Source organism: Bubalus bubalis, chromosome 3 (genome assembly GCF_019923935.1).
Source record: "Bubalus bubalis isolate 160015118507 breed Murrah chromosome 3, NDDB_SH_1, whole genome shotgun sequence".
NCBI classification, from domain to species: Eukaryota; Metazoa; Chordata; class Mammalia; order Artiodactyla; family Bovidae; genus Bubalus; species Bubalus bubalis.
Genome location: NC_059159.1, coordinates 30,281,215 through 30,304,547, shown reverse-complemented (window position 1 = coordinate 30,304,547; position 23,333 = coordinate 30,281,215). Strand labels below are relative to the sequence as shown.

Below are 23,333 nucleotides of genomic sequence, written 5' to 3'. Positions count from 1 at the left end.
CCTGGCTAACATAAATGGTGCGCTTCCTACTGGCTCTCATTTTCTTTAGCCTGTATGGCCAGGAAGTCGTGTGCCTTATGGTGGAGTTCTGTGGTCCCAGGGCCCCTGCCCTATCTCTCTAGGTCAGCCGTGGTGCCCACCCCCCAGTGCCGGGCTTACCTTTGCCAGGTGAGTCTGAATCTTATTTTTCGCATCCGCGGTTTCAGCAATGCGGTTGGTGAAAGCCAAGTTCACCTTGTTGAACTGATTCCACATCTCATTGGCCGTCACCACCAGAACGTTTTGGATGTCGTCCCTCAGTTTCGCAGAGGCGGCTCGCTCACTCTGGGAGCGAAGAATGTTGTCGTCGGTAAATTTGGCCCAGGACTCGGGCACTGAGACCCTGAGGAGAAAGGAAACAGATCCAGACAACGGAAACAATGATGCATCAGCCTAGACGGTCTGCAGGCAACCGTCCATCCGGCGAAAGGAAAAAAAAAAAAAAAAATCGCTTGATTCTGGTTTTATTGCATGAAGTGTAAACAGCAGAGCAAAGCGCCTTTTAAACCTGTCTTGATTGCTCCTTGTTTCACTGCTCACTCTGGAAAGCCACAGCATATATTAAGTTCACTACCAAGGTAGGGGGAGAAAGGATTGCTGAAGGGTGTGAGTATGTCCATTCATTAGAAAGGTGTCTCACCAGCCCCATAAGTGTTACGAAAAACTATTCAACCTCAGGACTAATCAAAGAAGTACTGCTGAAAACAGCTTGCTAATAACCCTTTGTCAGAACAGCAAAGAGCTAAGAGAACGATTATTTTCCGGTGAGCATGTTTAGAAACAGATTTGCTCATGTCCTGCAGGTATATGCATTAGTTGCTCAGTTGTGTCAGACTCTTTGCAATGCCATGGACTGTAGCCCACCAGGCTCTTCTGTCCTTGGGATTTCCCAGGCAAGAATACTTGAGTGGGTTTGCCATTTCCTCCTCCAGGGGATCTGCCTGACTCAGGGGTTGATCCTGCATCTCCTGCACTGGCAGGCATTCTTTACCGTCTAAGCCGCCAGGGAAGACCTATCCTGCAGGTAGGAATGTTGAATTGCTACAGACCTGGTGGAGAGCAATGTGAACTGAGTCTCTCAAATGTCATAACCCAGAAATTCCACTTCGAATTGACATGTAACATTACATCAGTTTCCAATGTGCAAATTATGATTTGATTTATGGATATATTGCAAAATGCCCACCACAGTAAGTCTAACTAACGTTCAGCATCACACACAGTTACAAATCTTTTACTTAGGATGAGAATTTTTAAGATCTCTTCCTGGTGGCTCAGACAGTAAAGAATCTGCCTGCAATGCAGGAGACCCAGGTTCAATCCATGGATCAGGAAGATCCCCTGAAGGAGGGCATGGCAACCCACTCCAGTATTCCTACCTGGAGAATTCCATGGACAGAGGTGCTTGGCAGGCTACAGTCCATGGGGTCGCAAGAGTCAGATAGAACTGAGTGATTGAGCACACACACAAAGAAAGGTAACACAGGGTTATCAAGATGCAGACAGACAGGTCCTCTCAGAGAAAAGACCATCCATCCCAGATCACATCCAGGGACCTGGCAAAGAAACCATGGACAGGGCAAGTCTAACAAAGAGTGGAAATAAATTATTCAACGTTCAGCTGTTTTTCAGCTTGTACTCCTTATCACCCCACCCTCCATTCAGGGCATCTAATATACTGGTAACATTTTATTTTCTTTATGCTTAATTGTGTTTTCTAGGTTTTCTGCCTCAAGCAGGTGCTATTTTCATAGTTAGGATTATAAACAACAAATAATTATTTTGCAAAAGATCACAGGATACAAGTGGCCACAGAACACGTGAGCTTACTGAAGACCTGTCCATAGCAGCTGAGTCTTACCTTTCTGCGTCCTCCCATGGCTTCCAACTTACCTGTATGCTGCATCCTTTGGAAAGCGGAGAAAATGAACTCAGTGGCATGGAAGTCACAGGCAGCCTGTGCCTACTTACGTGGCATCCACCCTCTCCACTCCACGGAAGTAGCTGACGCCGTCCGACGTGTTTCGCAGGTGGTGGCATTTATCATCGATCCTGTAAGCCCACTGCTTGTCACTCAGGTCCTTCTCCAGCTCGTGCTGGGCAGCTCTGTTGGCTCTAAAAGGCAGAAAGAGACAGAGCTTCAGGCTTAGGAAGCAAGGTCACACAAGGAAGTGTGACTGCCCTTCTGGGTGGGGAACCACCCCTACCCCCTCCCTACCCCCATCCCCACACCCACTCCCTCCCATGACCTCCTATGAAAGTCTGCTCCTTCACACAATATCCAGCTTCTCCATTAAAAGGAGTTTCCCCTGCAACCTAGACATCCATCAACAGATAAATGGATAGAATTGTGGTACATGTATGTGGTGGAATATTACTCCATGAAAAGGAATGAATTTGAGTCAGTTGAACTGAGGTGGATGAACCCGAAGTCTGTTATACAGACTGAAGTCAGTCAGAGAGAGAAAAACAAATATTGTATATTAAGGCATATATATGGAATCTAGAAAAAAATGGTACTGATGAACCTATTTGCAGGGCAGGAATAGAGACACAGATGTACAGAACAGACTTGTGGACAAAGCAAGAGGAGGAGGGAGGGTGGGACGAATTGAGAGAGTAGCATCAAAACGTTCATTCAGTTCAGTTCAGTTCAGTTCAATTGCTCAGTCATGTCCAACTCTTTGCGACCCCATAAATCACAGCACGCCAGGCCTCCCTGTCCATCACCAACTCAGACTCATGCCCATCGAGTCAGTGATGCCATCCAGCCATCTCATCCTCTGTCGTCCCCTTCTCCTCCTGCCCCCAATCCCTCCCAGCATCAGAGTCTTTTCCAATGAGTCAACTCTTCACATGAGGTGGCCACAGTACTGGAATTTCAGCTTCAGCATCATTCCTTCCAAAGAAATCCCAGGGCTGATCTCCTTCAGAATGGACTGGTTGGATCTCCTTGCAGTCCAAGGGACTCTCAAGAGTCTTCCCCAACACCACAGTTCAAAAGCATCAATTCTTCGGCACTCAGCCTTCTTCACAGTCCAACTCTCACATCCATACATAACCACAGGAAAAACCATAGCCTTGACTAGATGGACCTTTGTTGGCAAAGTAATGTCTCTGCTTTTGAATATGCTATCTAGGTTGGTCATAACTTTCCTTCCAAGGAGTAAGCGTCTTTTAATTTCATGGCTGCAGTCACCATCTGCAGTGATTTTGGAGCCCAAAAAAATAAAGTCTGACACTGTTTCCACTGTTTCCCCATCTATTTCCCATGAAGTAATGGGATCGGATGCCATGATCTTCGTTTTCTGAATTACCATATGTCAAATAGCTAGCTAGTGGGAAGCTGCTCTATAGTACAGGGAGCTCGTGACAACCTAGAGAGGTGGGAATGGGTGGGAGGTGTGAGGGAGGTTCAAGAGGGAGGGGATGTATGTATACCTATGGCTGATTCACATTACTGTATGGCAGAAACCAACACAACACTGTAAAGCAATTATCCTCTAACTGAAAAACAAAAAGGAGCTTCCCCTGGAGATGTCCATACATATGAGTGATGAGAACGCTGTCCAGACTGCCCCTGCTATGGGCAGAAGATGTGTGGGCACACAGAACTGGGTATCTGCAGCCCCTCAGGCTGGCCCCCATCTTCCTAACACACAAACCGCCCCAGACAGGACACTGGCTTGGAGCAATCTGTCCACATCTGTGCCTCCCTTTCCTTCTTCTTTTTCCTCCTCTACATCCTAACCCCTTTCCCTTCTATTCCTGGAGAGCAATCCCCTGTGAAGTTATTAGGAATTCAAAGTCAGCCTCCTTCCATCTGAAATGACCTCAGTTTGTGGTCACCCCAGGTCTGAGAGGTTTGCCAGGAGATAGAAACCAAGAGTCAAAATGAACCTCCCTGGTAGGAGCCAGTGTGCAGAAAGAGATCAGGAATTGCGGTACCCAAGCTCGTGCCCCAGCGGCCACCCTCCTGGGAAGGAGGAGCCCTTGGGGAGCTCTGAGATGCTATAATCACAGAGTGCCTACTCAGCACCCAGGAAGCAAAGTGGACAAAGCAAAGGTCTCCTCCCTAGAGGAGCATACATCCTACTGCAAGGCAACAGGCAGTCCCCATAAGGAATAGACAAATCCTGTGGCTTGTTAGCAGAACAATTCAGAAAACAACGCAGAAAAAGGGGGCCAGGAATGTGAGTGATGATGTTAAACAGGATAGTCAGGGTAGCACTCCTAGAGGAGGTGGTGCTTGACCCAAGACTTGCAGAGGGAGAACCAGACCACACAAAGCCTTACTGGCCATTGGAGGGAGTCAGGTTTTTCTCTTAGATGGAATGAGAGACCACTGACTTACATTCTTACAGGATCATTCTGATGTGGGGTTTACAACAGACTTCAGGGGACAGAGAGGTCCCATTAGCAGACACGTGCAGTTACCCAGGTGAGACACGGTGGCGGCTTAGACCAACAGGGCAAGGGGGGAGGGGAGGAGGAGAGCAAGGCTTAGATTCTGGAGATGCTTTAAAGATAAAACCAGGGGAATCTCCTAGGAGATCAGACATCAGTGAAAAAAAAATAAAACCTGATGTTGAGTCACTGGAATAGCACGAAGTGGGCGAAATTGAGGGTGGGTGGGGGAGAAGAACACAGAAGGTCTTGCTTAATGTCTGAGTGTCTATTAAACATCCAAGTGCAGATATGAAGTGGGTTGTTGGAACTGGGGAGAAAGTTCTGGGCTAGAGTAAAAATTGAGGAGGCAGTCGCATAAATCACATACAGAGAGCACCTGAAAGACGCAAAGAACTGGATAATCCTAGTCATTTCTGAATTCTGGTCTCAGCACAGAAAAGCCACCCAGGAAAACCTGCATGGGACTGAACCAGCTGATTTCTAACTTGGCCTGTGGCTTTGGGTACTTCACCAGACCTGTCAGAGCTCTAAATTTTGTGGTTTGTAAAGTAGAAATGAGGGTAGCGGCGTGCAGGTCGTCTGCATTTTGTGAGTTCTAAGTCAGTGCATTCGTGTCCACAGGATGAGAGAAGAGGGAGCTGCCTTCCTGCTGCTTCCCGAGTCCAGTCTCTCGCCTCAGGCTACTGGGATGAATCTCTGGGACTCGAAGACCTTCCTCATCTGTGGTCTTGGACCAAGATGCTCCCCAGGTTTCCTCTCTTGGGCTGACACCCTTGACCTCCTCTGACCTGACTTCAGAACCTCCTTAGGAAGGTCTTCCCTCCATCCACCTCCCTAGCACCCAAGACAGGAGAGATCTATGCTGCCATGTTGGTTCCTAATGAGACTCCATTCTCAGCTGAGATCCTCGCTGGTCTCGTTGTTTCTTCCTTCATTATTCCTCCCAAGACAAGTAGAGTTGAAACCCCTCTCCCATTGCCTCTACTAGACCAAGTCCAGTAACCATGTTAGGGATTCCAGCCCCCATCTCCTAGATGGAGAAACCATCCCAGGAAATTAGGTGGGGATTTTGGCCACTGTGTATTAAAGAGCAGAGGATACGGAAGATGGGTGGCAGATTTTAGATTATGGAAAAAAATGAAGATTAGGAACTGGACCAGAAGAAAACAGAACAATCATTGGAACCACACTCAACTGATTCTGCAATTTCCAAGGAACAGAAACCAGAAATTAATATCACAGCTGCTGTGTCTTGCATTTATAGCTTAAGTGAACTGTCAACTTACTTAACCAAGCCATGGGCAGTCAGCCATCCACAACCAGTCCTTAGCTATTTCTGAATTTAAAAAGCCCTTTCAATCACAGCTTGAGAGACACCTTAGTCATCTGAACCTGACTGACCTTCACAGCATCCATCCTGAAGGTCAGCAGACTGAGAAAAACCACCACTTTCAGAGCACCTGTTCCCTTGGCTGCATCACACATTACTGCTGACATCAGTACAGGCAGAATGACCGTTCCCTTTGTGTGACATATTCCACACTACTTCTTTCCATGGTCATCACCAAATGCATGTTGATCTTTCTAGTCCTTTCAGCCAGTACTTTTTCTATGCTGACAGTTGTAATCAAGGCTTCAAACCCTCCTATTCTTCTTTGCCCTCAAACTCCACTATAAATTTTAAGTACCTACTATCTACTGTAGAGTCAGACAGAGGAGCCTGGTGGGCTACAGTCCATGCGGTTGCAAAGAGTTGGACCTGACTGAGAGACTGAATTGAACTGAACTACCTACTATTGCCAAGAGAAGAAGAATTTGTATTTGGTTAGAGAGGAGGATGGATGAATGATTGCAATGGCATGGATGTAGTGAATGCAAAGATGTCACCACAGCACCAAGGACCATGTACCAGGGTTGCAGGAAACCAGCGAAGGCTGAGTTTTTAAGGAGGAGCAGAGTAAATATAAAAGTGAAAGTGAAAGTAGTTCTCAGTCGTGTCTGACTCTGTGCAACCCCATGGACTACAGCCTGCCAGGCTCCTCCGTCCACGGAATTCTCCAGGCAAGAATACTCGAGTGGGTAGCCAGTGCCTTCTCCAGGGGTAAATATAAAAGTGTCACAATTCATCACTTTTCCAGCTGTTGATCTGAACATGTACAAGTCAATCTCTTATCAAAAAATAAAGTCTTTTGAGTTAAAAGAAACCTTGGTCATACCTCAATTTAGGACAAAAATCCTTTCTAAACCATTGCAAAAAAATATTTCTTAAAATAAAAATGTAAAGTAAATATCCCAAGTATTCATCTTAACCTCTAAATAAAAACATATATGTGCATATGGATGTGTGTTCATGTATAAGAAATCCTTACATAAGAAGTTAAGAGAAATCTGATTGGGAGGCATGGAAGTATAGCTTCATGATAGATTTTTAATTGTATAGAGAAGTTAAAGTTCTTACGCCAGTTGGGCAATGGCCTTGTCCAAATACAGCTTCATCCTTTCTTGACAACACAGAATAATATCAACTTCCTACTCAATTGAAAGAAAAGGAACATTAATGTTTTGATTATTGAACATAACGTTCAAAGTCAACAATGTAACAAAGCATCAATGAGGAAAACCTTGTTACTGGGAGAACTGTGACATAAAATAAGAAAATAATTTGATACCCCCTTATTTACCTATATGCCCCTATGACATTGCTGTCTCAATAGTAGACTGAAATTCAGTCTACTTTACAGGGTTTACTTTAACCTTTACAGGGTTGTAGGGAAATTATATTATGGAACAAGTTGGGACAGGGGTAAAATTTTAGGAGTTTTATCTTTTATTTCTGGTCTTTAAATCAATGGATCAATTAATCAAATTCTGGTGATGCACAAGGTTGAATTGAATGCATGGCTTCTCCTGTACTAAGTACTCTTCCAAGAAAAGCAAATCTGGGAGGGAAAAGGAGAGCCTAAAAGGCAGTTCTCTCTGAAAGTGCATGTGACTTTCAAATAACCCAGTTGTATGTTCCAGACAGAGCCCAACCTCCACCCTGGGAGGCCAGCCCTCCCTCGCCCAGGCTCTGCCCTCAGCCCGGCTCCTGTACTGGTATAAAAAGCTGCACTATCCTCACCATCTGCTTGGCCACACACATGGTACTTTGATGCTGCTAGAATGTATACACTGTTGACATATGTTGTAGCAGAGATTGTTTCAATATTTACTTCCCTTTGAATTTCATATTCACATATCGGAACCCTAAATAGCACCAAGAAGACATTTAAGAAGTGCACATAAGCACTGTTGCCACTTTTACAAGTGAAAAATGATCACACCATCCTATTGAACAATGAACTGAACACTCTCCTGTGACATAAAATAATACTGTGATAAACAACCTCAAAAATATTTAGACACCACTAATGGGGATGCCTTTTTTCAAGGTTTTGACAAGTGCAGCCAAGTTGCCCTTCAGAAAAGTTAGCCCCAGTTATTAATCTAACAATCAATGAAGGTGAATTTCCTCACCTCTCACACCCAGTGGACACTATGATTGCTCTCAATCTTTGCCGACGTGACAAGCCCACCACATAAAAGCACACTTGTATAGATTTGCATTTTAATATTATGACTATGTATTTGTTCGTGATTTGACTTTCTTCTTTTGTGAACCACCTGTTCATGTGCTTGTATAACTTTTCTGCTATGTTTTTCTTATTTATAAATATTCTTATGTTTAGAATTCAATCTTTTCCCATTATATGTCATAAGTATAACATATGTGTCATAAATATTTTTTTACCAGTTTGGTCCTTGCCTTTGTATTTTGTGTGTAGTGTTTTTGATACAGACATTTATGATTTCTATGGTGTTAAACTCTTAAAAGTTCCCCCTTTGGGTTTCTGCTTTCATTAATTTGATTTTAAAGTCCTCTTCTCTTCAATGTTAATTATTACTCAACCATATAGTCTTCTTATTCTTTCATTGCTTAATTGGTGAACATAAAAATATTATGCCTAGAGCTTATTTCAGTAATAAGCCTCCTGCCTGATCCTCTGATACTCTGAATGATTGGAGTAAATGAAAAGCTAAATTCCCACAACATGTGACCAAGTTCCCCGACTCTTTCAGGCAGCAAGGATTTCTCACGTGTTCTCATCGGAGGTTGTGTGTGTCTTTGATTTTTAGTACTATGCAGTCTTCATCTTTCTCTCGGGCCTGGTGTGTGTGTATAGCTAGTTCAAGAGGTGTTGACAAAGGATCCATGGAATACTGCTTAGAAAACACCACTTGAAACCCAAAATCTCAGTGCGCTTTTATGCTATGTGTACACAATGCACACAGAGGGAATTCCTGGAACTTCAAGTGGAAAAAAACTACATTTAATGAGACACTTGCTATGACATCCTTCAGCAGTATTTTTTACATCTGAATTTAAATAATGTCATATGGTGAACGTCATGGTTGGAGGTATAAGGCTTCGTGGGGATAGGGAATGCCTGAAACCAAAGACTTTTGGAACCTGTTCCCCAATGCTAACACCTACTAATCCATACTCATATATGGGCCTCCAGAAGTGCTCCCAATGGAAGCAAATGCAGGTCAAATGCCTTAACCTCTCAACTGCCCATGAAAAGAACGTTTACAGAAGATGGTGGACACAGACAGAAGGCAGAAGTGTGAGAAGAGCCCAAATGTAATCAGATCAATAGCTACCATCCGACACCCAGGGAAGCAAACCCAGAGATCATGGCAAGAAACCCAAGAACAGCATACTAGGAGCCTGGTAAGTGGGCCCACTCCCTCTGGATCCTAAATTTGGGGAAGAACAATAAACCCTATGAATAAAAGGGTCATGGTGACTGCTCTGCATTTCTCAGAGTCTCAGTGATCAGAGTGAATATGTTGTGGCTTAAGATGGAAAGAGAACAAGACGACGCATCCAGGCATTTGAAGAATCTCGAATGAATCCTACTCTTCAAGCAGGTGAAACCTTTGCGAGGCATCTCATTACGGTTCTCCTCTTGGGAGCTATATAGTCTTGGGATGGGGAGAGGGGTTGGGGGATAGAACAGAGACTTCACAGCCTTTGGCTTCCCCTCACCTCAAGCAAAACCCCGCCTTGTGGCCTCACACTCCTGGGTCTTGGGTGGGATAGTGGTTAAAGACACTTTGGCATCAGTTAGTCCAACTCCAAGGCTGGCTTTGCAGATGCTGGTACCAAAGGCAAGTTATAAACTAAGGGAGATAACACTTACCTCTCTAGGCTGCAGGGTAGATAATTACATGCCTTGCAGGTGAAAAGTTCTCAATAAGACGTGGACCTTACAACATGACATGGGTCATAGAGCGTGACTTAGAACTTGATCCTCACGCACAATGTGGGCTCCGCCCTGTTCTCAGCTGAGGGACATCGGCCAGGTCACAAGAACCCTGAATGCTGACCACACGTGTGGCTGTGTGCTGTCTGGGCTACACCCTGAACTGTGGACATACAGTCATTTCTGGGACCTCACTGTTAAACCCAGACCCTGCTTCTAGCTGACTGTCATTCTATGTATCCATGTTAACTGAACCTTTTTAAGTTTGGGGAAAGTGGGTCATTTAACACACTCTTAACAGACAGAAGAGGTTACTAAAATCAAACTTTAAAAATCAAATTGTAAGTCCGATTGTATCTGGAATCTGGATGATGGCAAATATCACCTATAGGGGTGGACACGCCATTTCTTTGTGGGGTTGTTTTTGTTTTGGTTTGGTTTTTGTGGTTGTTGTTGGGGGTTTTGTTTTGTGGAATCTTAGTTCCCCAATCAGGAATCAAACCCATGCCCCCTGCAGTGGAAATGTGGAGTCTTAACCACTGGACCACCAGGGTTTCTATATACAGTGTTTTGTAATGATAATACTCTCAAATTCTCACGTATCCTTGAGTTTGGGATGCAGAATCTGTTTCCTTAGAGATCTGCATTCTCAGTATTTGCTCCTCAATCACTTGAAGTTGACCCATCACCCAGTTAGTTGTGAGGGGGCTATAGTCCCCCAACCTATTTAGAGGTGGAAATCCCAGATAGAGAAGGCATGTCTTGCTACTGGCAGTGAGAACCCAGCCAGACATTCTTTCCATGCTGGCATCAAGGTTCTATTCAATACTGTCTCGGAGCAGAATCCTCCTGGGACAGAGTCATAGAACCAGTAACAGGCCCCTCAATAGGAAGGGAAGGCAGAAGGCATCAGGGTCCAAGAACAGTTCACTTTCAGGCTTCATGAATGTGAACAAAAAAATGAGTTACCAACAGACATATGTTTGGCACTTGGGGATGCAGAATGAATGCTTAATAGAGTATGCAAACTGAAAAACAGAAACGGGAAGAGTACCAGATACACAAGAGCTGAAACCTTTAAGGAATGGCAGAGACCTTGTGAGAGAGAGCCTAGGAGGTAAGGTCAGAGAATGGAGAACAAAATCATCTTTAGTTGGTGGAAGGTGGAAGAGAGCCTAATGGGAGGACCAGCACCATACATCAGATATAACTATAGGCTTCTGGATGGCAATTTCGCTGCATGTCCCCTTTGACAAATCAATTAGATTTTCAAAAATGTATTCTAAGGAAATAATCAGAAATACATACAGTTATTAATACTGTGCCTGTATGAGGGCAAGGGCCACTTGGAAATCTCTGTACCTTTCCCTCTATTTGGCTGTGAACCTAAAAATGCTCTAAAACATTGTCTTAAAAAGTAGCACTGCCTTTCCAAATCTACATTTAAGAATAAACACCATTGAGTGTGTATCCCACCAAAAAAAAGCACTGTTCAAATTCATAGATATAGTATAATTCTAATCTTGAAGATACGTTTGTGTGTCTTCAGACTGGGTGACATCTATCTAAGCGTGATTAAGAAAAAAACCAAAACACTCTAAAATGAATAGTCATTCCTAACTGAACTTTGAGTGATTTTTATCTTTTCTTTTTTTATCTTCTTTATCTATTTTTATATTTATTGCATTTTTCAAATTCCCTCAGGAAATATCTATTACTTTTATAAACCCCCCCAAATATGCCTTTATAAAAAAAATAACACACTCATAGCACAGGGAACTATATTCAATATCTTGTAAAAAACCATAATAGAAAAGAATATGAAAATGAATATATACATGTGTATATTTTATACACACACACACACACACTCATATATGAATCACTCTGCTGTACACCAGAAGCTAACGAAGTGAAAGTTGCTCAGTCATGTCCGATTCTTTGTGACCCCATGGACTATATATATAGTACATGGAATTCTCCAGGCCAGAAATACTGGAGTGGGTAGCCTTCCCCTCTTCCAGGGCATCTTTCCAACCCAGAGACTGAACCCAGGTCTCTCGCATTGCAGGCACATTCTTTACCAGCTGAGCCACAGGGGAAGCACAAGAATACTGGAATGGGTAGCCTATCCTTTCTCCAGCGGATCTTCCCAACCCAGGAATCTAACCGGGGTCCTCTGCATTGCAAGTGGATTCTTTACCAACTGAGTTATCAGGGAAGCCTGTTGTAAATCAACTACAATTCAATAAAAAAATTAAATGTATTTTTTTCTAAATGCTATAAATATCTGATACTACAACTCCATACTTATAAGTGTCTTTATGTAACATCGTTTTTGTTTCTATACATTAAATGGTAAATGCACATTTGCAAGTAAGTTTCTTGTTATTGAAGGATTTGCCCCATATTTACCGTCAGCAGCTCTTTTTCCACTTCATCATGAACTAGATCAATTCCCATTCTCTTCTCTCGATGAAATAGACATTCTCGGGCTACCTACAGACACAGAAATAATGGGAAACATGAATACAAACTGACTAAAATCAGTGACCAGTGCTTCTAATAACCTGTTTCTAAGACAAGTCAATAAATACTCCCAATACCAACTTTTCAAGCCATTTTGGTGGAAACCAAATAAGAAACTCACTGTGACAACTAAATGAATCCTTACTGCTGGTGAAAAGGTAAAGAATTTGAAAAATTACTTGTTTGAAAAATTACTTATTTGGGAAGTTGACAAAATGAAGCAGATGGTGTCCTGCTTAATCCTCACAGATCATCTGAGAAAATTATTTGGCATTAATTCCTTCTAGAGAATAGTTCAATAACCCAGATCATAGTCTTCAAGATATTATTTCTAAATATTTTCTACTGAGAAGTGAGAGGAATAAACAAGTGATTATTTAAAGACACCAAAACATTTGTGTAGCCAAAAATCCAGGTGATTGTTAAGTACCATTTATTGCTTTCCTAATTATAAAAATAATACACCTTAATCATTAGAAAAAAAGAAAGAAGTTGAAAATTTTATTCATACTCTTATCACCATTGTGTTTGTTTATAACAAAACAGAAGTTATAATGCCCTCATAATTTTACATTTTAGGATTGATATTAAATAGTAGACCTGAAATATTGTCTTTGAGACAAAGTATGTTAATGACTCCAATAGAAAACAGCTTAGGTAGCCAACAACTAAATTATGTATGAAAGAACTTTATGTGTTAAAATACTGCTTTTCAAAGAGTATTTCATGACATGGGATGACTGTATAATGTTAAAATTTTTTAAAGCATAAAACATAATAGTACGTATACCATAATCTGGATATAATATCATTGAACAAAATCTTGGAATGAATCTCTAATTTTTTAATAGTACAATGTACACTTACTAGAAGATGAATTAATGGGTTGAAGGAAACTCTGATTTTAATGTGTATTACACAAAATTGCTTTCCAGCAAGTTTCTACTCATCCATAGACTACTAACAATATATGGAGTATCTGTCTTCTACATTTTTGCTGATAGTCTACTAACAATATACGGAGTATCTGTCTTCTACATTTTTGCTGACCCTATACATTATCAGTTTTCATTTTTGCAAATTTGAATGAGCCAAAGAAGTTTACTTCATGCCTTAGCTTGCATTTGTTTCAGCTTGGATGTTTATCATTGAGTTTTAATCTTTTTTCTTACATACAGTGGACCATCAGCATATCCTCTTTTGAGATGTATATGTCATGTGACTAATTCTCATTTTAATTAGGGTCTTCTGCTACTGTGCTAATTGTAAATGTTTAAACACACAAGATATCTGGACCAAAAAAGCTACAGAAAAGAAATTTAAATTATATCCATCTTATGGAAATCAGTCATCTCTGAAAGGAATGGTAAGGGAAGAAATGTAATCTCCTCTGGAATTAAGTAAAAATAAGTGGCTATCATTTTAAGTGTTCATTAAAGTGGGAGTGGGGAGGGATGTAAAACAGACCAGAAATACTCAAAATGATCCAGAGATCAGAGAAAGTATGGAAGGACTTCTGATCCCCAAAAACAATTCATGCTAAGTTCATTTAAAACCATCTCGTTAGCGTGCCATAGACCTTTCTCAGCGTTTCTGTGGTTCTGTGTATTTGTGTGCGCTTGTGTTCAGGGGGAGGAGGCACAGTGAGAAGTTACAGTGTGGGGGAGGGGTCTCCGGCAAACCCTCCAATTCACTAGACTTCCAGCTCCTCAATACTCTAATCTCTTCCACTACAGACGCCATAAAATAAGACCAACTGGAAATGCTTATCACTTGGAAAATGAGTTATACAAACATGGGGTAAAATGGTGTTAGCCTTGCCCATCCACATACATACAACTTCTCAAATAATTTGTCATTTGCACATCTTCAAAGACAGAATGTTTTCTTTCAATGGTAGTGGATAGAATGGGGTCGGGGTAAGGGGGCGGGGGGCGGGGGGCAGGCGGGGTAGGGAGCAACATACACTCAGAGGGTTAGTGGTAACTGAATCTCCACTCAGAAGCCTAATCAGAGGCCAGTAACCAGATGAAAGGCTGCCTCCAAGACCACAACTGGCTCAACCTCCATCCCATTTCTCTATTTAATCAAACTCATTCCATCTCCTAAGAAGGTCTCATTTGATCATTTCATTGTGCCCCAAAGTGGAATCACCACATGCACACAGAAGGCATGTGTGTTTCAAGACATGTGTTTCATGACATAGACTAAAAGAACAGCTTATCTTTTTCCTTTCAAACAATGTTTATGTTATACAATGGACAGCAATGACCAAGCAGCATATTTAAGAGATGGGAAAATGGCATTTTCACTATAAAATACTGTGTCCTAAGAATGTCGCTTTTTCATACTGTTTATGGGGTTCTCATGGCAAGAATACTGAAGTGGTTTGCCATTCCCTTCTCCAGTGGACCACGTTCTGTCAGAACTCTCCACCACATATGGTGGGAGAGCTGGACTACATGTATGTATGGATGGATGTGAGATACAGTAATGTATGGATGTGAGAGTTGGACCATAGAGAAAGCTGAGCACTGAAGAATTGATGCTTTGGAACTGTGGTGTTGGAGAAGACTCTTGAGAGTCCCTTGGATGGCGAGGAGATCAAACCAGTCAATCCTAAAGGAAATCAGTCCTGAATATTCATTGGAAGGACTGATGCTGAAGTTGAAACTCCAATACTTTGGCCACCTGTTGTGAAGAACTGACTCACTGGAAAAGACCCTGATGCTGGGAAAGATTGAAGCGGGGATGAGAAGGGGACAACAGAGGATACGATGGTTGGATGACATCACCGACTCAGTGGACATGTAATTGAGCAAGCTCCGGGAGTTGGTGATGGACAGGGAAGCCTAGCATGGTGCAGTCCATGCGGTCACAAAGAGTCGGACACAACTGAGTGACTGAACTGAAGAATGTTGCTTTAATTAGCCTGTATGCAGAATTTTCTCCTTTTTTTTTTTTTTTTCCGGCTGTGCCACTGGGCCTGCAGGAGATCTTTGTTCTCTAATCATGGGTTTTACCAGTGACCTCAGCAGTGAAAACACGGAGTCCTAACCACTGGACCACCAGAGAATCCCCAAATTCTTTCTACTTAAACGCTGTTCTGAAAAATGTGTGAAAAATAGCAGTGGTTTTATCATCAATGAAACCTGTTACAGATATATTGATAGGGGCTTGGCACCTACAGGTTAAGTGGAATATACTGCAATAGATAAATGATCTTGACAATTCAATGACTGGGTTATAATCCTTTTAATAAAGTCTTATATTTACCTGAAGAGGGGCTTCTGTCTCCATCAAAGCCCTCTCCAATCTTTTCTTAATGTCAGTTAGTTCATTTGTCTCTCCAATCATTGCATCCAACTCATGAATGATTTCAGATTTCCAAAACCCTATGTCGTTAACTCGTTCTCCCAAATTTTGGGTGGAGTCTGCCTGGGTTTTTCTTGTTTGTTGGTATTTGTCTTGAATCAAGCGAGATGTGTCCACCCTTAGTCTCTCTGAATTGTGTCGGGAAGTGTTGGACTCTTGAAAGTTGGTTAGGTTGGACCTGTACCAATCGTCAGGTGTATACCTGGTGAAGAGGGTGGTTCTGTTGGAGACAAAAGGTAGCATGGTGCTCTCGGACACCCTCTGAGATCTGGTGCAGTATGGGTCCAGGGTTGGCCAGTTGGAGGCTGCTTTGTAGTATGTGCTTGGTCTCCAAGGCAGGCTCAGGCTATGGGTCAAATTGTAGTGAGGAAAGCGATCCCTGTAGGTTGAAGCCATGGTACTGATGGCTGGTAGGAAGTTGGTTGGTGTTGGTCTAGGATGGGCATAAGTTGCTGTTAAGGTAGAACCTAGAAGCTCCATGATGCTCAAACACTATTTGTAAATCTCTCCTGTTTAAAAGAGGTCGGGGGGCGGGGGTGGGGAGCAAAAATAGATAGTCACATAAACTAACTTAGGCAAAAACTTACACATAAAAGGTCACATCTGACTTACTATAAATAGCAGTGATAAGGTATTAGATATTTGTTTTAATTCAATGTCCACCTTTACTAGTGATAACATACCCCGATTTTTTTTTTAATCTCTGTATCTCTAGACTGTATTCAAATCACATTTTTGTAGATTGGCCATTTGAGTTTTTGAAATATTTTTTTAAATTATGAGAAGTAACACTGTCTTGTAACAGATTCAAATCAAGAGCCTGAACCATGCTTTTTAACAGATTGGGTTCAAATCTTGGCTGAGCTCTTTAATAGCTGTGACACCTTGTGCAAATGATTTAACCTCTCAGTGCCTCATCTCTAAATTGGGAATAATAATAGCAATCACTACTTTGGATTCCTGTGAGCAGTATTAGCAGCAAGGGGTTACTTCGTATTCCCCTGCCCCAGCCTGCATCAAGCTTCCTAAATAAACATGCAATCAGAGAAGCAATGGCAAGTATGGAAACACAGGTCAAGGAAGTACCCTGATACCCTTTTCCTGGCAACTTGCCACCTCCAATATACATAGACATGTAACTCAGCCCCTGCAGGGCTATGAGGATTGAGGAGGACGAGGCTGAGTGTTTGGAATACTTAGCACAGTTCTGGGCACAAAGTAAATGCTCAATAAATGTTAACTTTAAAAACTACTAGTGTAGAGGAATAAACAAAGTAAAAGATGAATATCCATTCTTTCCCATCAAAAAACTACTCCTCAGAAGTATACATTGTGAATAGTTCATTAATAGTTTTATCTTTCCAGATTTTTCCTTTTCTTATACTAACACATATACTACTTTAAAATCTATATACATCTCCTAACATACATACACACAGGGCTTTTTAATACAAAAACTGAATTATCGTAATCGTTATATGTATCATTCCAATAACATGCATTTTAAAATTAAATGTATTTTGGATCTCTCTCCTTATTAAAACATACAGATGCACTTCATCCTTTTGGGGGGCTTCCCAGGTGGTTGCCAGTGGTAAAGAACCCATCTGCCAATGCAGGATATGTAAGAGACACAGGTTCGATCCTCAGGTCAGAAAGATCCCCTAGAGGAGGGCATGGCAGTCCACTCCAGTGTTCTTGCCTGGAGGATCCCATGGTCAGAGGAACCTGGAGGGCTACAGTCCATAGGGTCGCAAAGAGTAGGACACAACTGAAGCGACTTAGCACACCCTTTTTCACCACCTGAAAAGTATTCTATTGTCTGGAATTTGAGGTCACTGTCAGTCCACAAAGCCAAGGATGCCATAGACTATGACATACATTTCAGCATCTAAATGTCATTCTACTTGGGGGTTAATGTCTATGGACTCATTTACTGAAAATAAAAAATAATATCAGATCCGATTTTGTAGTCTGCTCAAAAAAAAAAAAAAGACAAACAAAACAAATACAAGTTCAACGATTCTTTAAATAGCTGTTTTGACACCATTCGTACCCAAACCACAAAATGATCTATTTGTCAAACTGTAGCTAAATCAAAATCCACTCAGACCACATGTGATGAAACAGCTACCGGCCGCCACAAGTGGTATCCCCCACCACACTAGCTCCCTGACTATTTCCTACTTCTCCCCTCCCTCAGCCCCCAAATGCCTTATACTGGCCAAGCTGAGGTTACAACAGAAAAAACAAAAGCCTTAACAACCACTTTCCATTGTGAATCTCTGTTTGAAATACACTGCTTTTTGAAAAAGCAAATTCAAAGTAACTTGAGACCTTAGGGTCCTCATGGCTACTTTTAGTTTCAACCTCTTCCTCAAGTCCCATATAGAAATAAACTGGTCAGTTTCCTTTGAGCCAGAAGCTTCAAGTAAGACTAGGCCACTCTTGATTGGCTTTTTTTAATTACTGACAACAATGAATTGAAAAGTTAATGTCACACTTGGTTCTTCAGCCATGGAATTCCAGGTGTAGAATTACTACATGTATTTAATCAACACCTATGATGTTGAATCTTAAGGCATTTCAATCCATGTTTGTCAAATATTGGACCATGAGTCATCCACTCCAAAGGGTGATATGTGAAAGGCTGAGGTTCACAAGCCAGAGAAGACCTACGAATCAAGAAAATCAATATGGCTTGTAAAAGCATCCAGTGATATTTTTAAATTAGAGATGGGATATAATTTAAAACCTGGAATCTGAAGTATAAACTCAGTTGTTTAAAAAGTTCCCAGATATAGAGCTCCTCACATATGGCAGTAAGTTTCACATGAGAGACAATATTCTCTCTCTATTCCATACTCCAATATTCCATATTCTAACTCCAATAGGCCATTTTATCAGTCATGACTCTGCTCAATTGCTCAGTCGTGTCTGACTTTTTGTGACCCCATGAACTGTGGCCTGACAGGCTCCTCTGCTCATGGAATTTTCCAGGCAAGAATACTGGTGTGGGTTGCTGTTTCCTATTTCAGGGGATCTTCCTGACTCCAGGGCTCGAATCCATGACTCTTGTGTCTCCGGCATTGACAGGTGGATTCTTTACCACTCCACCACCTGGGAAGCCCTATAAGTCATTTAGGAAGGCCTAATAAAAGACAACAGCATGGTAATTTTTTTCCCCACATTGGCCAAGAAAATTAAGAATCTCATGGCCCCTAAAATACTTAACTCAAAATAGATTTCTGCCTTCAACCAGGATAGAGCAATAAAAAGTAGACTTAGCCTCTTCCAACTAAAAAACTAGACAAAATATACGCAGCAACTGTTTTCAGGCAGCACAGGACTCCAAGCCCTGAGAGAAGAGAAACAAATACGGTGAGCCCTCTGATCACCTGGAGGCAATTTCCAGACCATGGGGAAAACAGATGAAAACCAAACAGCCTGGACGCTCTGACCTCAATTTGTGAGTTTAGGAAGAGGTCAGAATTTGGAAAGTCTGAGACAGCTGGAAGTTGTGATGCAGGATTCTGGAATAAAATGATTTATGCAGAAACAGAGCTCCATAAATCTATGTAGGGTCTACTTGAGTCTTTGCTGAGTAATAGACTGTACAGACATCAAGAGACATTCCACAGACCTTAGCAAAGAATGATGGCAGTGTTGTTAGCTGAACAATTCCTAGAGCCAGAGAAAGCACAGAGACATTTTGAACCCAGACCAGCTGGAGTAGAAACCTGTTAGTGATCACCTACAGCATTCGGTGGAGACCCCAGAGAGGTCACTCATTAGAATGGGACTGATATGTCTAGAATGAAGGTACTAAAGACTCTAGCAAAGCTTGAATACAGGCCTCAAAGAACTGAAGCTAACCCACAAGTAAAGTGCCTGACAACACCAAGATGCTGAAACATATAATATCACAATGTCCAGCACCCAATCAAAACCATCCAGACATGCCAAGAAACAGAAAAATGTGACCCATAAATAGGAGAAAAATCAGTCAACAGAAGCAGGCATAAAAATGGAGGAAATGTGATAGAAAACTATGTACAAGTATTTAAAGAAAGATGAGAACATAAAAGTGATATGGAAGACTTAAAAAAGAACCAAATGAAACTTTAAGGATAATGTGAAACAGATCATCAGTCCAGGTTCAATGCATGAGACAGGGTGCTCGGGGCTGGGGATGGGGATGATCCAGAGGGATGGGATGGGGAGGGAGGTGGGAGGGGGGTTCAGGATGGGGAACACATGTCCACCTGTGGCTGATTCATGTCAATGTATGACAAAAACCACTACAATATTGTAAAGTAAATAGCCTCCAATTAAAGTAAATAAATTTTTTTAAAAAGAAACTTTAAGGATAAAACATACAATATATATTTTCACAATTTCACTGGATTGGATTAATTGCAGAATAGACAAAGAAGCAAAGATTAGTGAGCTTAAATCTAACCAAACCAAATCACAGAGTTTTTTAATTAGCTAAAAAAAAAAATGAAAAGGGGCTCAGTAAACTATGGTATAATATCAAGTGGTCTAACATCATGCACTCGGAATGTCATATTAGGAGGAGAAGAGACAAAATATCTAAAGAAATAATGGCAGCAAATTTCCCAAATTTGGTGAAAACTATAAACCCCTAGGTCTAAGGAGCTCCACACACTCCAAGAGGATAATAAGTACATGCCTGTGTGTGTGCACACACACCACCACTATGATCACCTCCTCAAGGCTCATCTTAATAAAAGTGCTGAAAGTCCACAATAAGGAGAAAACTTCTAAATCAGAGGAAAAAACACATTAGGTAGGCAAGAAAAAAATTAAGTGAAGAATTCTCAGAAGCTCTGCAAGCCAGAAGACCATTAAACAACCTCTTTAAAGGACTGGAAGAAACTGTAATCCTAGAATTCTATTCCAGTGAAAGTATTCTTCAAAGATGAAGTTGAAAATAAAAGTTTTTCTTAATAAAAGAGCAAAAGCCAAGAAAATTCAGCAGCAGCAGAACTGCAGTAAGAGACTTGGTAAAGGAAATTCTTCAAGCAAAAGGAGATTATACCAGATGGAAACTTGAATCTGCCCAAAGGAATGAAGTGTCAGAAATGTTAAGTATGTGTGCTAATAGAAAAAAAAAAAGAAAACCCTTTTCTAACTCTTAAATTTCTTTAGAAGATGGTTGTTTAAAGTAAAAATAATAAAAAATATACTGTGAAGTTTATTATAAAAGAACAAAAGTTGTATGATAATAATAGCACAAATGATGGGAGAGCTGAAATGGAAAAGTACTACTGTAAGGTCTTATGATTAAATGGAATAATGTTATTTAAACATAAACTGCAATAAGTCAAAAATGCATACTGTAAACTTTAGAGCAGCAGTTCTCAAAACATGATCCAGAAAACCATAGGCTTGCCTCAGACCTCCTCTGGGGTGACAAGGTCAAAATTATTTTTACAGAAAACACCCAGATGCAATTTGCCTTTTTCATTCTTGTTCTCTCACAAACGTACACTAGAGGTTTCCAGAAGTGACATTATATGTGCTATCATGACAGACAATACAGAAATAGATATGAGAGCCAGATAAGAGTAATTTTAAAACTTTACCAAAAATGTAAAACAACACCACTCTTCTCACTCAATTTGTTTCAGAAAACATGGTTTTTCAATGGAAAGTGTTATTTATGCTACTAAGAGGCTTTCGTCATTATTTTTTAAAGAGTTAGTATTTTTAATTTCTCAATTTTAATTTCTAATAAGTATCAACAGTGTAATTAAATTAAAGCTCTACAGGATATGTTCTCTGACCATATCAGAGTTAAACTAAAAATCAATAGTAGAAAGGTATTTGGAAAATCTTCAGAAAGTAGGAAACTAAACAACACATTTCTAAATACCTTTTGGGTCAATGAAGAAATCACACAGGAAATTAGAAAATATTTTGAACTGAATGAGAATAAAAAACAGACCATATCCAATTTATGAAATGCAGCTAAGTGTATTTTGAGTGAGGCTTTTAGCTTCAAATGCTTATACTAGAAAATAATGAGCTAAAATCAATGATCTACACTTTCATCGTAATGGCTAGCAAAAAAAAAAAAAAGAAAGCAAAGTAAACCCAAAGTAGAAATAATAAAAGTCAATGAAATAGAAAATGAACAAATTTTTGGAAAGCAATGAAATCTTAACAGTAAAATTGATAAACCTCTTGCAAGACTGATCCAGATTTTAAAAAGGAGAAGACAAAGTACTACCAGAAATGAAAGAGGGAATACTACTAAAGACCTTGCAAACATTAGAAAGTTAATAAGGTGCTATTACTAACAACCTTATGCCAAGGAATTTGACAACAGAGAGGAAATAGACACAATTCTTTAAAAACACAACCAACCAAAATTAACTGGAAGAAAAAGGTAACCTGAATAGCTATATAGGAATTAAAGAAATGGAATATGTAACTTAAAATCTTTCTTCAAAAAAAACTTCAGGCCCAGATGGGTCCAATGATAAATTCTACCAAAGTTTTAAGGAATAATATCAGTTTTTAAAAGCCCATCACTTACTTGGGTGATGTGCCTTTCACAATATTTAAATTATTTTCTAAATTCTAACTCAGCCTCTTCCCAAGAGGCCATGAGCAGCACATACTAAGATCATTAACTGATGCTATAAATATCTCATATTTGCAAGCAAACTAAACAAATTCTTTGGGAAGATGACTGAAAATAGCTGTGGAAAAATTCATCCCCTAAATCATGCAATTGTGTTTTTTTTTTTTTTTTTGCTTTTAGTCATGACCAAAAGGCATTTTAACAAATAAGACCTGTTGCAAAGTCAAATACAGTATTTGACTGTATTCACTGAAGGTGGGGTCAATAGTTATTTACATACTGGAAAAATGCTATAATAGTCTTCTATAAATATTAACATGCTAAAATATAATTAATCACACAGAGATTGTAAGTCCACGAACGCTCTATTTAAAACCCAAAAAGTGGCCTCAAGTTGGAGAAAAACATTAGCACATTTAGGCAAAGCTTTAAGATCATAAATATTTTAATGTATAAAAACCTATAAATTATAGTCTACAGAAGGCATGACAAGGACAGAAAGTTTCCATGAATTGTTTCACACTTGTCTCAGATCAGTGCCCAGCACAGGCTTGAAAGAATCACACAAAACCTCTGTTTCTTTGGCCATATGTATTTAATTATAATTTCAAGCTGAAACAGAAATAAAACACTGCCCTTAACACATTAATAAGTACCAGACTTGAAGAAATTATATCATATTTCAATGTTTAAGTAATTTCTCCCTATGCATATATTAAATAAGAATGCAGGAAAAGTTTAATAACTCTTTCTTCTAAAATAAAAGCTTGATAAGAAACTCTCTTCATTGCTCGTGAGAGTATAAATCACTACACATTGAAGAACTACATATGGGCCAGTATCTATTAAAATGGAAAATGTGCATTCTCTAAAAACGAAAATTCAATATATATTATATGTACACACACAAATACAAAAACCCAAGTTTGTATACAATCAGAATATACAAGAATATGTTTCTAGTAGTTTTTAAAAGGGAAGAGCCTGAAAGTCCATCGACAGGAGTATGCATGCGTAATTTGTGGTAAATTCATGCCAGAGTTATCACACAACAG

General features: G+C 40.4%; 1 protein-coding gene across 1 annotated transcript in view; it reads right to left on the bottom strand.

Annotated features, from left to right (window-relative positions):
• TEKT3 (tektin 3) overlaps window positions 1-23,333 on the bottom strand; it is a 33,203-nt gene that overhangs the window by 8,605 nt on the left and 1,265 nt on the right. The window contains exons 2-6 of the mRNA XM_006079435.3: window positions 15,564-16,171; window positions 12,174-12,257; window positions 6,908-6,978; window positions 2,011-2,154; window positions 160-382 (exon numbers count right to left, since the gene is read on the bottom strand). Of these exons, the coding sequence (XP_006079497.3) occupies window positions 160-382; window positions 2,011-2,154; window positions 6,908-6,978; window positions 12,174-12,257; window positions 15,564-16,142 (1,101 nt within the window). The 5' untranslated portion in view covers window positions 16,143-16,171. The remainder of the gene's footprint in view (window positions 1-159; window positions 383-2,010; window positions 2,155-6,907; window positions 6,979-12,173; window positions 12,258-15,563; window positions 16,172-23,333) is intronic.